The 16263-nt window shown below is 58.7% G+C and overlaps 1 protein-coding gene across 1 annotated transcript; it reads left to right on the top strand.

Annotated features, from left to right (window-relative positions):
• Positions 1-5267: 5267 nt before the first annotated feature.
• On the top strand, positions 5268-15994 carry INO80B (INO80 complex subunit B). The gene is made up of 5 exons (XM_077280459.1): positions 5268-5389; positions 11154-11352; positions 11417-11535; positions 13320-13480; positions 15362-15994. The coding sequence occupies exons 1-5, from the start codon at positions 5377-5379 to the stop codon at positions 15875-15877; spliced, it is 1008 nt and encodes a 335-aa protein (XP_077136574.1). The 5' UTR covers positions 5268-5376; the 3' UTR covers positions 15878-15994.
• Positions 15995-16263: the final 269 nt, after the last annotated feature.

Consider the following 16263-nt stretch of genomic DNA (forward strand, 5'->3'; position numbering starts at 1 on the left):
TCGTCCCTCAGGGTCTGGTTATTATTGGGGGATCACACTGATCGCTCGTCCCTCAGGGTCTGGTTATTATTGGGGATCACACTGATCGCTCGTCATCTGGTTATTATTGGGGGATCACACTGATCGCTCATCCATCAGGGTCTGGTTATTATTGGGGGATCACACTGATCGCTCGTCCATCAGAATCTGCTTATTATTGGGGGATCACACTGATCGCTCGTCCCTCAGGGTCTGGTTATTATTGGGGGATCACACTGATCGCTCGTCCATCAGGGTCTGGTTATTATTGGGGGATCACACTGATCGCTCGTCCCTCAGGGTCTGGTTATTATTGGGGGATCACACTGATCGCTCGTCCCTCAGGGTCTGGTTATTATTGGGGGATCACACTGATCTCTCGTCCCTCGGGCTCTGGTTATTATTGGGGGATCACACTGATCGCTCATCCATCAGGGTCTGGTTATTATTGGGGGATCACACTGATCGCTCGTCCCTCAGGGTCTGGTTATTATTGGGGGATCACACTGATCGCTCGTCCCTCAGGGTCTGGTTATTATTGGGGGATCACACTGATCGCTCGTCATCTGGTTATTATTGGGGGATCACACTGATCTCTCGTCCCTCGGGCTCTGGTTATTATTGGGGGATCACACTGATCGCTCATCCATCAGGGTCTGGTTATTATTGGGGGATCACACTGATCGCTCGTCCATCAGGGTCTGCTTATTATTGGGGGATCACACTGATCGCTCGTTCCTCAGGGTCTGGTTATTATTGGGGGATCACACTGATCGCTCGTCCATCAGGGTCTGGTTATTATTGGGGGATCACACTGATCGCTCGTCCCTCAGCGTCTGGTTATTATTGGGGGATCACACTGATCGCTCGTCCCTCAGGGTCTGGTTATTATTGGGGGATCACACTGATCTCTCGTCCCTCGGGCTCTGGTTATTATTGGGGGATCACACTGATCGCTCATCCATCAGGGTCTGGTTATTATTGGGGGATCACACTGATCGCTCGTCCCTCAGGGTCTGGTTATTATTGGGGGATCACACTGATCGCTCGTCATCTGGTTATTATTGGGGGATCACACTGATCTCTCGTCCCTCGGGCTCTGGTTATTATTGGGGGATCACACTGATCGCTCATCCATCAGGGTCTGGTTATTATTGGGGGATCACACTGATCGCTCGTCCCTCAGGGTCTGGTTATTTTTGGGGGATCACACTGACGCTCGTCATCTGGTTATTATTGGGGGATCACACTGATCGCTCGTCCCTCAGGGTCTGGTTATTATTGGGGGATCACACTGATCGCTCATCCATCAGGGTCTGGTTATTATTGGGGGATCACACTGACCGCTCGTCCCTCAGGGTCTGGTTATTATTGGGGGATCACACTGACGCTCGTCATCTGGTTATTATTGGGGGATCACACTGATCGCTCGTCCCTCAGGGTCTGGTTATTATTGGGGGATCACACTGATCGCTCGTCCCTCGGGGTCTGGTTATTTTTGGGGGATCACACCGACGCTCGTCATCTGGTTATTATTGGGGGATCACACTGACACTCGTCCCTCAGGGTCTGGTTATTATTGGGGGATCACACGGATCTCTCGTCCTTCGGGCTCTGGTTATTATTGGGGGATCACACTGATCGCTCGTCCCTCAGGGTCTGGTTATTATTGGGGGATCACACTGATCGCTCGTCATCTGGTTATTATTGGGGGATTACACTGATCGCTCGTCCCTCAGGGTCTGGTTATTATTGGGGGATCACACTGATCGCTCGTCCCTCAGGGTCTGGTTATTATTGGGGGATCACACTGATCGCTCGTCATCTGGTTATTATTGGGGGATCACACTGATCGCTCGTCATCTGGTTATTATTGGGGGATCACACTGATCGCTCGTCCCTCAGGGTCTGGTTATTATTGGGGGATCACACTGATCGCTCGTCCCTCAGGGTCTGGTTATTATTGGGGGATCACACTGATCGCTCGTCATCTGGTTATTATTGGGGGATTACACTGATCGCTCGTCCCTCAGGGTCTGGTTATTATTGGGGGATCACACTGATCGCTCGTCCCTCAGGGTCTGGTTATTATTGGGGGATCACACTGATCGCTCGTCATCTGGTTATTATTGGGGGATCACACTGATCGCTCGTCATCTGGTTATTATTGGGGGATCACACTGATCGCTCGTCCCTCAGGGTCTGGTTATTATTGGGGGATCACACTGATCGCTCATCCCTCAGGGTCTGGTTATTATTGGGGGATCACACTGATCGCTCGTCCATCAGGGTCTGGTTATTATTGGGGATCACACTGATCGCTTGTCCCTCGGGGTCTGGTTATTATTGGGGGATCACACTGATCGCTCGTCCATCAGGGTCTGGTTATTATTGGGGGATCACACTGATCGCTTGTCCCTCGGGGTCTGGTTATTATTGGGGGATCACACTGATCGCTTGTCCCTCGGGGTCTGGTTATTTTTGGGGGATCACACTGATCGCTCGTCCCTCAGGGTCTGGTTATTATTGGGGGATCACACTGATCGCTCGTCCCGCAGGGTCTGGTTATTATTGGGGGATCACACTGATCGCTCGTCCCTCAGGGTCTGGCTATTATTGGGGGATCACACTGATCGCTCGTCCCTCAGGGTCTGGTTATTATTGGGGGATCACACTGATCGCTCGTCCCGCAGGGTCTGGTTATTATTGGGGGATCACACTGATCGCTCGTCCCTCAGGGTCTGGCTATTATTGGGGGATCACACTGATCGCTCGTCCCTCAGGGTCTGGTTATTATTGGGGGATCACACTGATCGCTTGTCCCTCGGGGTCTGGTTATTATTGGGGGATCACACTGATCGCTTGTCCCTCGGGGTCTGGTTATTTTTGGGGGATCACACTGATCGCTCGTCATCTGGTTATTATTGGGGGATCACACAGGTCAGGTATCAGGCTTTTGAGAGATTTCAAGTGTTCTGATGTCTGTGGGTGTGGGAGGACGAGAACAGACGGAGAAAGAGGGAACAACCGAGAACAGGGAGGATGAGTCATGTACTGAGCAGTACATGAGGAATGGTCTGCAGATATGTGGGGAGGAGGAGGAATAGTCTGCAGTGTGTAATGTGCAGGAGGAATAGTCTGCAGGGTGTAATGTGCAGGAGGAGGAATAGTCTGCAGGGTGTAATGTGGGGGAGGAATAGTCTGCAGGGTGTAATGTGGAGGAGGAATAGTCTGCAGGGTGTAATGTGGAGGAGGAATAGTCTGCAGGGTGTAATGTGGGGAGGAGGAATAGTCTGCAGTGTGTAATGTGCAGGAGGAATAGTCTGCAGGGTGTAATGTGCAGGAGGAGGAATAGTCTGCAGGGTGTAATGTGGGGGAGGAATAGTCTGCAGGGTGTAATGTGGAGGAGGAATAGTCTGCAGGGTGTAATGTGGGGAGGAATAGTCTGCAGGGTGTAATGTGGGGGAGGAATAGTCTGCAGGGTGTAATGTGGGGGAGGAGGAATAGTCTGCAGGGTGTAATGTGGGGGAGGAGGAATAGTCTGCAGGGTGTAATGTGGGGGAGGAGGAATAGTCTGCAGGGTGTAATGTGGGGGAGGAGGAATAGTCTGCAGGGTGTAATGGGGAGGAGGAGGAATAGTCTGCAGGGTGTAATGGGGAGGAGGAGGAATAGTCTGCAGGGTGTAATGGGGAGGAGGAATAGTCTGCAGGGTGTAATGGGGAGGAGGAATAGTCTGCAGGGTGTAATGTGCAGGAGGAGGAATAGTCTGCAGGGTGTAATGAGGGGAGGAATAGTCTGCAGGGTGTAATGTGGAGGAGGAGGAATAGTCTGCAGGGTGTAATGTGGAGGAGGAATAGTCTGCAGGGTGTAATGTGGGGGAGGAATAGTCTGCAGGGTGTAATGTGGAGGAGGAATAGTCTGCAGGGTGTAATGTGGAGGAGGAATAGTCTGCAGGGTGTAATGTGGGGAGGAATAGTCTGCAGGGTGTAATGTGGGGGAGGAATAGTCTGCAGAGTGTAATGTGGAGGAGGAATAGTCTGCAGGGTGTAATGTGTGGAGGAGGAATAGTCTGCAGGGTGTAATGTGCAGGAGGAGGAATAGTCTGCAGGGTGTAATGTGGGGGAGGAATAGTCTGCAGGGTGTAATGTGGGGGAGGAGGAATAGTCTGCAGGGTGTAATGGGGAGGAGGAATAGTCTGCAGGGTGTAATGTGGGGGAGGAGGAATAGTCTGCAGGGTGTAATGGGGAGGAGGAATAGTCTGCAGGGTGTAATGTGGGGAGGAGGAATAGTCTGCAGGGTGTAATGTGGGGAGGAGGAATAGTCTGCAGGGTGTAATGTGGGGAGGAGGAATAGTCTGCAGGGTGTAATGTGGAGGAGGAATAGTCTGCAGGGTGTAATGTGGGGAGGAGGAGGAATAGTCTGCAGGGTGTAATGTTGGGGAGGAATAGTCTGCAGGGTGTAATGTGGGGGAGGAATAGTCTGCAGGGTGTAATGTGGGGAGGAGGAGGAATAGTCTGCAGGGTGTAATGTGGGGGAGGAGGAATGGTCTGCAGGGTGTAATGGGGAGGAGGAATAGTCTGCAGGGTGTAATGAGGAGGAGGAATAGTCTGCAGGGTGTAATGTGGGGAGGAATAGTCTGCAGGGTGTAATGAGGAGGAGGAATAGTCTGCAGGGTGTAATGTGGGGAGGAATAGTCTGCAGGGAGTAATGTGGAGGAGGAATAGTCTGCAGGGTGTAATGTGTGGAGGAGGAGGAATAGTCTGCAGGGTGTAATGTGGGGAGGAATAGTCTGCAGGGAGTAATGTGGAGGAGGAATAGTCTGCAGGGTGTAATGTGTGGAGGAGGAGGAATAGTCTGCAGGGTGTAATGTGGTGGAGGAATAGTCTGCAGGGTGTAATGTGGAGGAGGAATAGTCTGCAGGGTGTAATGTGGGGAGGAATAGTCTGCAGGGAGTAATGTGGAGGAGGAATAGTCTGCAGGGTGTAATGTGTGGAGGAGGAGGAATAGTCTGCAGGGTGTAATGTGGGGAGGAATAGTCTGCAGGGTGTAATGTGGGGAGGAATAGTCTGCAGGGTGTAATGTGGGGAGGAATAGTCTGCAGGGTGTAATGTGGGGAGGAATAGTCTGCAGGGTGTAATGTGGGGAGGAATAGTCTGCAGGCCGCGCTCTCTCTTGACGTCCCTTTCTCCTTCCTCCACCTACATGGCGGTGGCGCTGAGCGATTCTCCTGTGTTTGCTCTTTATCTTCCCGCGGAAACGAAAGAATCAATATATAGTTCCGGGAAGACGTTGTCGGACGTTTTATGAGGAGCACTGACCGGAAGTCTTGTGTTATTTGGATTGTGCACCGTTTATCACATGGAGGGAACAGGTGAGAAATACCCCGTTATACAGCGACCACACCAGCACCGCACTCTCGTCATGCAGCGCCCCCGTCATGCAGCGCCCCCCGTCATACAGCTCCCCCCGTCATACAGCTCCCCCCGTCATACAGCTCCATCATACAGCTCCCCCCGTCATACAGCTCCCCCGTCATACAGCTCCCCCCGTCATACAGCTCCCCCCGTCATACAGCTCCATCATACAGCTCCACCCGTCATACAGCTCCCCCGTCATACAGCTCCCCCGTCATACAGCTCCCCCCGTCATACAGCTCCCCCCGTCATACAGCTCCCCCCGTCATACAGCTCCCCCCGTCATACAGCGCCCCCGTCATACAGCTCCCCCCGTCATACAGCTCCCCCGTCATACAGCTCCCCCCGTCATACAGCTCCCCCCGTCATACAGCTCCCCCCGTCATACAGCTCCCCCCGTCATACAGCTCCCCCCGTCATACAGCTCCCCCCGTCATACAGCTCCCCCGTCATACAGCTCCCCCCGTCATACAGCTCCCCCCGTCATACAGCTCCCCCCGTCATACAGCTCCCCCGTCATACAGCTCCCCCCGTCATACAGCTCCCCCGTCATACAGCGCCATCATACAGCTCCCCCCGTCATACAGCTCCCCCCGTCATACAGCTCCCCCCGTCATACAGCTCCCCCCGTCATACAGCTCCCCCCGTCATACAGCTCCCCCCGTCATACAGCTCCCCCCGTCATACAGCTCCCCCCGTCATACAGCGCCCCCCCGTCATACAGCTCCCCCCGTCATACAGCTCCCCCGTCATGCAGCTCCATCATACCGCTCCCCCGTCATGCAGCTCCATCATACCGCTCCCCCGTCATACAGCTCCCCCCGTCATACAGCTCCCCCCGTCATACAGCTCCCCCCGTCATACAGCTCCCCCCGTCATACAGCTCCCCCCGTCATACAGCTCCCCCCGTCATGCAGCGCCCCCGTCATGCAGCGCCCCCCCGTCATACAGCTCCCCCCGTCATACAGCTCCCCCGTCATACAGCTCCCCCCGTCATACAGCTCCCCCCGTCATACAGCTCCATCATACAGCTCCCCCCGTCATACAGCTCCCCCGTCATACAGCTCCCCCGTCATACAGCTCCCCCCGTCATACAGCTCCCCCCGTCATACAGCTCCCCCCGTCATACAGCTCCCCCGTCATACAGCTCCCCCCGTCATACAGCTCCCCCCGTCATACAGCTCCCCCCGTCATACAGCTCCCCCCGTCATACAGCTCCCCCCGTCATACAGCTCCCCCCGTCATACAGCTCCCCCCGTCATACAGCTCCCCCCGTCATACAGCTCCCCCCGTCATACAGCTCCCCCCGTCATACAGCTCCCCCCGTCATACAGCTGCCCCCGTCATACAGCGCCCCCCCGTCATACAGCTCCCCCCGTCATACAGCTCCCCCGTCATACAGCTCCCCCCGTCATACAGCTCCCCCCGTCATACAGCTCCCCCCGTCATACAGCTCCCCCGTCATACAGCTCCCCCCGTCATACAGCTCCCCCCGTCATACAGCTCCCCCCGTCATACAGCTCCCCCCGTCATACAGCTCCCCCCGTCATACAGCTCCCCCCGTCATACAGCTCCCCCCGTCATACAGCTCCCCCCGTCATACAGCTCCCCCCGTCATACAGCGCCCCCCCGTCATACAGCTCCCCCGTCATACAGCTCCCCCCGTCATACAGCTCCCCCGTCATGCAGCTCCATCATACCGCTCCCCCGTCATACAGCTCCCCCCGTCATACAGCTCCCCCCGTCATACAGCTCCCCCCGTCATACAGCTCCCCCCGTCATACAGCTCCCCCCGTCATACAGCTCCCCCCGTCATACAGCTCCCCCCGTCATACAGCTCCCCCCGTCATACAGCTCCCCCCGTCATACAGCTCCCCCCGTCATACAGCTCCCCCCGTCATACAGCTCCCCCCGTCATACAGCTCCCCCCGTCATACAGCGCCCCCCCGTCATACAGCTCCCCCCGTCATACAGCTCCCCCGTCATGCAGCTCCATCATACCGCTCCCCCGTCATGCAGCTCCATCATACCGCTCCCCCGTCATACAGCTCCCCCCGTCATACAGCTCCCCCCGTCATACAGCTCCCCCCGTCATACAGCTCCCCCCGTCATACAGCTCCCCCCGTCATACAGCTCCCCCCGTCATACAGCTCCCCCCGTCATGCAGCGCCCCCGTCATGCAGCGCCCCCCCGTCATACAGCTCCCCCCGTCATACAGCTCCCCCCGTCATACAGCTCCCCCCGTCATACAGCTCCCCCCGTCATACAGCTCCATCATACAGCTCCCCCCGTCATACAGCTCCCCCGTCATACAGCTCCCCCGTCATACAGCTCCCCCCGTCATACAGCTCCCCCCGTCATACAGCTCCCCCCGTCATACAGCTCCCCCGTCATACAGCTCCCCCCGTCATACAGCTCCCCCCGTCATACAGCTCCCCCCGTCATACAGCTCCCCCCGTCATACAGCTCCCCCCGTCATACAGCTCCCCCCGTCATACAGCTCCCCCCGTCATACAGCTCCCCCCGTCATACAGCTCCCCCCGTCATACAGCTCCCCCCGTCATACAGCTCCCCCCGTCATACAGCTCCCCCCGTCATACAGCTCCCCCCGTCATACAGCTGCCCCCGTCATACAGCGCCCCCCCGTCATACAGCTCCCCCGTCATACAGCTCCCCCCGTCATACAGCTCCCCCCGTCATACAGCTCCCCCCGTCATACAGCTCCCCCGTCATACAGCTCCCCCCGTCATACAGCTCCCCCCGTCATACAGCTCCCCCGTCATACAGCTCCCCCCGTCATACAGCTCCCCCGTCATGCAGCTCCATCATACCGCTCCCCCGTCATACAGCTCCCCCCGTCATACAGCTCCCCCCGTCATACAGCTCCCCCCGTCATACAGCTCCCCCCGTCATACAGCTCCCCCGTCATACAGCTCCCCCCGTCATACAGCTCCCCCGTCATGCAGCTCCATCATACCGCTCCCCCGTCATACAGCTCCCCCCGTCATACAGCTCCCCCCGTCATACAGCTCCCCCCGTCATACAGCTCCCCCCGTCATACAGCTCCCCCCGTCATACAGCTCCCCCCGTCATACAGCTCCCCCCGTCATACAGCTCCCCCCGTCATACAGCTCCCCCCGTCATACAGCTCCCCCCGTCATACAGCGCCCCCCGTCATACAGCTCCCCCCGTCATACAGCGCCCCCGTCATCCAGGGCTGTAGTCAGTAGCCAAACCTCCAGCTCCTCAATTTCCCTCCACAGCCCGGCCTGGGGCGCTGTGATCTCAGGATGGGGGGGGGGGCTGTGATCTCAGGATGGGGGCGCTGTGATGTCAGGATGGGGGGGGCTGTGATGTCAGGATGGGGGGGGCTGTGATGTCAGGATGGGGGGGGCTGTGATGTCAGGATGGGGGGGCGCTGTGATCTCAGGATGGGGGGGGCGCTGTGATCTCAGGATGGGGGGGGGGCTGTGATCTCAGGATGGGGGCGCTGTGATGTCAGGATGGGGGGGGCTGTGATGTCAGGATGGGGGGGGCTGTGATGTCAGGATGGGGGGGGCTGTGATGTCAGGATGGGGGGGGCTGTGATGTCAGGATGGGGGGGGCTGTGATGTCAGGATGGGGGGGGCTGTGATCTCAGGATGGGGGGGCTGTGATGTCAGGATGGGGGGGCGCTGTGATCTCAGGATGGGGGGGCGCTGTGATCTCAGGATGGGGGGGCGCTGTGATCTCAGGATGGGGGGGCGCTGTGATCTCAGGATGGGGGGCGCTGTGATCTCAGGATGGGGGCGCTGTGATCTCAGGATGGGGGGGCGCTGTGATCTCAGGATGGGGGGGCGCTGTGATCTCAGGATGGGGGGGCGCTGTGATCTCAGGATGGGGGGCGCTGTGATCTCAGGATGGGGGGGCGCTGTGATCTCAGGATGGGGGGCGCTGTGATCTCAGGATGGGGGGGGGGCTGTGATCTCAGGATGGGGGCGCTGTGATCTCAGGATGGGGGGCGCTGTGATCTCAGGATGGGGGGGCGCTGTGATCTCAGTATGGGGGGGCGCTGTGATCTCAGGATGGGGGGGCGCTGTGATCTCAGGATGGGGGGGCGCTGTGATCTCAGGATGGGGGGCGCTGTGATCTCAGGATGGGGGCGCTGTGATCTCAGGATGGGGGGGTGCTGTGATCTCAGGATGGGGGGCGCTGTGATCTCAGGATGGGGGGGGGGCTGTGATCTCAGGATGGGGGGGGGGCTGTGATCTCAGGATGGGGGGGCTGTGATGTCAGGATGGGGGGCGCTGTGATGTCAGGATGGGGGGGCGCTGTGATGTCAGGATGGGGGGGCGCTGTGATGTCAGGATGGGGGGGCGCTGTGATGTCAGGATGGGGGGGCGCTGTGATGTCAGGATGGGGGGGCGCTGTGATGTCAGGATGGGGGGGCGCTGTGATGTCAGGATGGGGGGGCGCTGTGATGTCAGGATGGGGGGGCGCTGTGATGTCAGGATGGGGGGGCGCTGTGATGTCAGGATGGGGGGGCGCTGTGATGTCAGGATGGGGGGGCGCTGTGATGTCAGGATGGGGGGGCGCTGTGATGTCAGGATGGGGGGGCGCTGTGATGTCAGGATGGGGGGGCGCTGTGATGTCAGGATGGGGGGGCGCTGTGATGTCAGGATGGGGGGGCGCTGTGATGTCAGGATGGGGGGGCGCTGTGATGTCAGGATGGGGGGGCGCTGTGATGTCAGGATGGGGGGGCGCTGTGATGTCAGGATGGGGGGGCGCTGTGATGTCAGGATGGGGGGGCGCTGTGATGTCAGGATGGGGGGGCGCTGTGATGTCAGGATGGGGGGGCGCTGTGATCTCAGGATGGGGGGGCGCTGTGATCTCAGGATGGGGGGGCGCTGTGATGTCAGGATGGGGGGGCGCTGTGATGTCAGGATGGGGGGCGCTGTGATGTCAGGATGGGGGGCGCTGTGATGTCAGGATGGGGGGCGCTGTGATGTCAGGATGGGGGGCGCTGTGATCTCAGGATGGGGGGCGCTGTGATGTCAGGATGGGGGGGCTGTGATGTCAGGATGGGGGGCGCTGTGATCTCAGGATGGGGGCGCTGTGATCTCAGGATGGGGGCGCTGTGATCTCAGGATGGGGGGCGCTGTGATCTTATGTTCGGGGGTGGGGGCTGACCTTATATTTGGTGCCTTGTGCTCTTGTTTTTGGGGGGCTGACCTTATTTTAGGTGCGCTGTGATCTTATGTTCGGGGGTGGGGGTGATGACCTTATCTTCGGGGGTGGGGGTGATGACCTTATCTTCGGGGGTGGGGCTGACCTTATTTTTGGCGCCTTGTGATCTTATGTTTTGGGGGGCTGACCTTATTTTAGGTGCGCTGTGATCTTATGTTCGGGGGTGGGGGTGATGACCTTATCTTCGGGGGTGGGGCTGACCTTATTTTTGGCGCCTTGTGATCTTATGTTTTGGGGGGCTGACCTTATTTTAGGTGCGCTGTGATCTTATGTTCGGGGGTGGGGGTGATGACCTTATCTTCGGGGGTGGGGCTGACCTTATTTTTGGCGCCTTGTGATCTTATGTTTTGGGGGGCTGACCTTATTTTAGGTGCGCTGTGATCTTATGTTCGGGGGTGGGGGTGATGACCTTATCTTCGGGGGTGGGGCTGACCTTATTTTTGGCGCCTTGTGATCTCATGTTCTGGGGAGCTGACCTTTTGCTTGGCTTCTCAGGGGACGAGGATGATGTCGGATCTCACGTTCTTCACAAGAAGAAACACAAGAAGCACAAGAAACATAAGAAGAAGCATCATCAGGATGGCGGCGCCCCCTCCGTGCACTCACAGACCCGCGCCGCTGATCCCAAGACCACCCTGAAACCACAGCTCCGCCTCAAGATCAAGCTGGGGGGACAAGTGTTGGGCACCAAAAGGTAAGTGCCCCCGGACTGGGGCCGTGCGCCCTGTGTACAGACTGATGAGCTCCTCTCCCCACAGTGTGCCCACCTTCACCGTCATCCCCGAGCAGTCCCGCTCACAGTCCCCCCTTATGGTGGTGGATGAAGACGAGGAGCCGCTGGAGGGAGTCCCCATAGAGCAGTACCGGGCGTGGCTAGGTACGGGGTAGGTGTCGGGTGGGTGGTGAGTATGGTGGTGGTTGTGGCACCGAGAGGTCTGTGATTGTGATGATGGGTAGCGAAGGCTCAGTGCGAGGCGACGGTCAGTGAGGGTCGTATAATCCTCCGGTTGTGGACCGTGGCCATATGTGTGAGCGGTTGTTCCAGAGGATTGTACATTCTGAGTAGTATGTCCCCGCACCATGTTTCCCCTGTTCCCACACAGTCTCTCCGTGCCACGTCGTCTTTGTCTCTGCCGTGTCTCTGTACCGTTAATCACTTGTGCCATGTTTCCTGTCCCCATGCCGGGTTTCTGTACCGTGTCTCCATGTTATGTCTCCTGTGCCATCCCTTCTGTTACCCGTCTCCCATTCCGTCTCCTCCACGTCTCCCATGCTGTCTCTACTGTTCACCGTGCCGTGTTTTTGTGCACTGCGTCTCCTGTGCCAGGTTATTTGGCCCGCATCTCCCGTGTCATCTCCTCTGTTCACCGTGCCGCATTCCTGCGGCCCTCATCTCTCGTGTCATCTCCTCTGTTCACCGTGCCGCATTCCTGTGGCCCTCATCTCTCGTGTCATCTCCTCTGTTCACCGTGCCGCAGTCCTGAAGCCCTCATCTCCCGTGTCATCTCTGTTCACCGTGCCGCATTCCTGTGGCCCGCATCCCCCGTGTCATCTCCTCTGTTCACCGTGCCGCATTCCTGTGGCCCGCATCCCCCGTGTCATCTCCTCTGTTCACCATGCCGCATTCCTGTGGCCCGCATCTCCCCTGTCATCTCCTCTGGTCACCGTGCCGCAGTCCTGTGGCCCGCATTCCCCGTGTCTTCTCCTCTGTTCACCGTGCCGCATTCCTGTGGCCCGCATCCCCCGTGTCATCTCCTCTGTTCACCGTGCCGCATTCCTGTGGCCCTCATCTCTCGTGTCATCTCCTCTGTTCACCGTGCCGCATTCCTGTGGCCCGCATCCCCCGTGTAATCTCCTCTGTTCACCATGCCGCATTCCTGTGGCCCGCATCTCCCCTGTCATCTCCTCTGGTCACCGTGCCGCAGTCCTGTGGCCCGCATTCCCCGTGTCTTCTCCTCTGTTCACCGTGCCGCATTCCTGTGGCCCGCATCCCCCGTGTCATCTCCTCTGTTCACCGTGCCGCATTCCTGTGGCCCTCATCTCTCATGTCATCTCCTCTGTTCACCGTGCCGCATTCCTGTGGCCCGCATCCCCCGTGTAATCTCCTCTGTTCACCATGCCACATTCCTGTGGCCCGCATCTCCCCTGTCATCTCCTCTGGTCACCGTGCCGCAGTCCTGTGGCCCGCATTCCCCGTGTCTTCTCCTCTGTTCACCGTGCCGCATTCCTGTGGCCCGCATCCCCCGTGTCATCTCCTCTGTTCACCGTGCCGCATTCCTGTGGCCCTCATCTCTCATGTCATCTCCTCTGTTCACCGTGCCGCATTCCTGTGGCCCTCATCTCTCGTGTCATCTCCTCTGTTCACCGTGCCGCAGTCCTGTGGCCCGCATCCCCCGTGTCTTCTCCTCTGTTCACTGTGCCGCATTCCTGTGGCCCGCATCTCCCGTGTCATCTCCTCTGTTCACCGTGCCGCATTCCTGTGGCCCGCATCTCCCGTGTCGTGCCGTGCCGTCTCCTTTGTTCCCCATACCGTCTCCCGTGTGCTGTGACTGTTCTGCACTATTAGTACAATACAGTGTTGGGGCTGCTCTATACCGGTTGACATCTTGTCACTGTGCCCTCCTGGCGGCATGTGATGTGTTGGGTCTCCATGTGTCATAGATGAGGACAGTAACATGGATCCGCTGCCCTCGCCCGCTGCGGCTCCGGTGTCAGAGCAGGATGAGGAGTTGCGTTGGTTGGACGCTCTTGAGAGGGGAGATCTGGATGTCAATGGCGATCTAAAGAGAGAGACTGACGATACACTGCTGACCGCTCGCCAGGTGAGTGCGGTATAGGGGGTGGGTGGGGGACAGTATGTGGGTGTGGTATGGTTGGGGTGTGGTAGGTTCAGTATGGTGGTGGGGTTGGCGGTGCAGTACATTATGGTATGTGGTAGTGGGGGGGGTGCGCTATGGGGGGTTAAGCACAATATGGGAAGGTATCCTTGGTGGGGTGCAGTATGGAGAGGCAGGGACGCCCGTTCCCTCGTCTCCCTCCCTCCCGTTCCCTCGTCTCCCTCCCTCCCGTTCCCTCGTCTCCCTCCCGTTCCCTCGTCTCCCTCCCTCCCGTTCCCTCGTCTCCCTCCCTCCCGTTCCCTCGTCTCCCTCCCTCCCTCCCTCCCGTTCCCTCGTCTCCCTCCCTCCCGTTCCCTCGTCTCCCTCCCTCCCTCCCGTTCCCTCGTCTCCCTCCCGTTCCCTCGTCTCCCTCCCTCCCGTTCCCTCGTCTCCCTCCCTCCCGTTCCCTCGTCTCCCTCCCTCCCGTTCCCTCGTCTCCCTCCCTCCCTCCCGTTCCCTCGTCTCCCTCCCTCCCGTTCCCTCGTCTCCCTCCCTGCCTCCCGTTCCCTCGTCTCCCTCCCTCCCTCCCGTTCCCTCGTCTCCCTCCCTCCCTCCCGTTCCCTCGTCTCCCTCCCTCCCGTTCCCTCGTCTCCCTCCCTCCCGTTCCCTCGTCTCCCTCCCTCCCGTTCCCTCGTCTCCCTCCCTCCCGTTCCCTCGTCTCCCTCCCTCCCGTTCCCTCTGTCTCCCTCCCGTTCCCTCTGTCTCCCTCCCTCCCGTTCCCTCTGTCTCCCTCCCTCCCGTTCCCTCTGTCTCCCTCCCTCCCGTTCCCTCTGTCTCCCTCCCTCCCGTTCCCTCTGTCTCCCTCCCTCCCGTTCCCTCTGTCTCCCTCCCTCCCGTTCCCTCTGTCTCCCTCCCTCCCGTTCCCTCTGTCTCCCTCCCTCCCGTTCCCTCTGTCTCCCTCCCTCCCGTTCCCTCTGTCTCCCTCCCTCCCGTTCCCTCTGTCTCCCTCCCTCCCGTTCCCTCTGTCTCCCTCCCTCCCCTTCCCTCTGTCTCCCTCCCTCCCCTTCCCTCTGTCTCCCTCCCTCCCCTTCCCTCTGTCTCCCTCCCTCCCCTTCCCTCTGTCTCCCTCCCTCCCCTTCCCTCTGTCTCCCTCCCCTTCCCTCTGTCTCCCTCCCCTTCCCTCTGTCTCCCTCCCCTTCCCTCTGTCTCCCTCCCTCCCCTCCCCTTCCCTCGTCTCCCTCCCGTTCCCTCGTCTCCCTCCCCTCCCCTTCCCTCGTCTCCCTCCCTCCCCTCCCCTTCCCTCGTCTCCCTCCCTCCCCTCCCCTCCCTCGTCTCCCTCCCCTCCCCTTCCCTCGTCTCCCTCCCCTCCCCTTCCCTCGTCTCCCTCCCTCCCCTCCCCTTCCCTCGTCTCCCTCCCTCCCCTCCCCTTCCTCCCCTCCCCTTCCCTCCTCTCCCTCCCCTCCCCTTCCCTCGTCTCCCTTCCTCCCCTCCCCTTCCCTCGTCTTCCTCCCCTCCCCTTCCCTCGTCTCCCTCCCCTCCCCTTCCCTCGTCCCCTTCCCTCCCCTTCCCTCGTCCCCTTCCCTCGTCCCCTTCCCTCGTCCCCTTCCCTCGTCCCCTTCCCTCGTCCCCTTCCCTCGTCCCCTTCCCTCGTCCCCTTCCCTCGTCCCCTTCCCTCGTCCCCTTCCCTCGTCCCCTTCCCTCGTCCCCTTCCCTCGTCCCCTTCCCTCGTCCCCTTCCCTCGTCCCCTTCCCTCGTCCCCTTCCCTCGTCCCCTTTCCTCGTCCCCTTCCCTCCTCCCGTTTCCTCGTCTCCCTCCCTCTCCTTCACCCGTTCCCTTCCTCTCTTCTCTATGTTGCCTACAGTGTGTGATGTGCTGGTCTTTCCGCAGAGAGCCCTTTTGCAGAAGCAGCAGACCCCCACTGCCCCTTTGTACCCGCCAGCTGTTTACTCACGACCCCCGCAGGAGATGTCTCAGGAGATGTTGGTGAAGAGAGAGGAGAAAGCTCGAAAGAGGAGACTGCAGGCGGCAAAGAAAGCAGAGGAGAGTAAAAAGCAGACCATAGAGAGACTGACCAAGACATCCAAATCCCGGGGCGCCAAGCCGGCCTCTGGAAGAAGAGGGGGCCGCCAGCCTCCGTGCCCCACTATCCGTTACCAGAACAGTGCCCACAGTATTACCATGTCTTACCCCCCAGGAGTTCCCCACCCTGTCCCGGCAGAACCCCGGGCCGCACTGCCTGCCCCACAGCTTTGCGGTGCCCCTGGCTGCACCAACCCAAAGAAATACTCCTGTTCTAGGACTCACGTCCCGCTCTGCAGTCTGCAGTGCTACCACAAAAACTTGGAGGTCCACAGTCACCAGAACTCTGACCCTTCCCCCCACATGGAAACATCGAGACCCTGACTGAATGGAGAAACCCCAGGATGTCACTCTCAAGGATCCTTCTGTAGGTTGTTACCAAAACACGGACCTGTGTCATGTACAGCTCCAATACGTGTAATAAATGTCAGAGTAACTAATGATCATAGGATGGTGTGTGTGCCCACAAGGGTGGTGTGATGGGAGTTATAATCTCGTCCATGTGAGGCAGTATTATAGTAGTGCTATTCATGTACGTACATAGCAGGGAGTATTATACTGGCTATATTCTTGTACATAGGAGCAGTATTATAGGAGTTATATTCTTGTACATAGGAGCAGTATTATAGTAGTTATACTCTTGTACATAGGGGACAGTATTATAGTAGTTATATTCCTCTACATAGGAGCAGTATTATAGTAGTTATATT

The sequence above is a fragment of the Ranitomeya variabilis genome, chromosome 1 (genome assembly GCF_051348905.1).
Source record: "Ranitomeya variabilis isolate aRanVar5 chromosome 1, aRanVar5.hap1, whole genome shotgun sequence".
Lineage (NCBI taxonomy): Eukaryota > Metazoa > Chordata > Amphibia > Anura > Dendrobatidae > Ranitomeya > Ranitomeya variabilis.

Coding starts and splice junctions, on each gene's coding strand:
- INO80B (XM_077280459.1), top strand. Junction 11,353..11,416: donor CAAGTGTTGGGCACCAAAAG/GTAAGTGCCCCC, acceptor CTCTCCCCACAG/TGTGCCCACCTTCACCGTCA. Junction 13,481..15,361: donor CACTGCTGACCGCTCGCCAG/GTGAGTGCGGTA, acceptor GTCTTTCCGCAG/AGAGCCCTTTTGCAGAAGCA.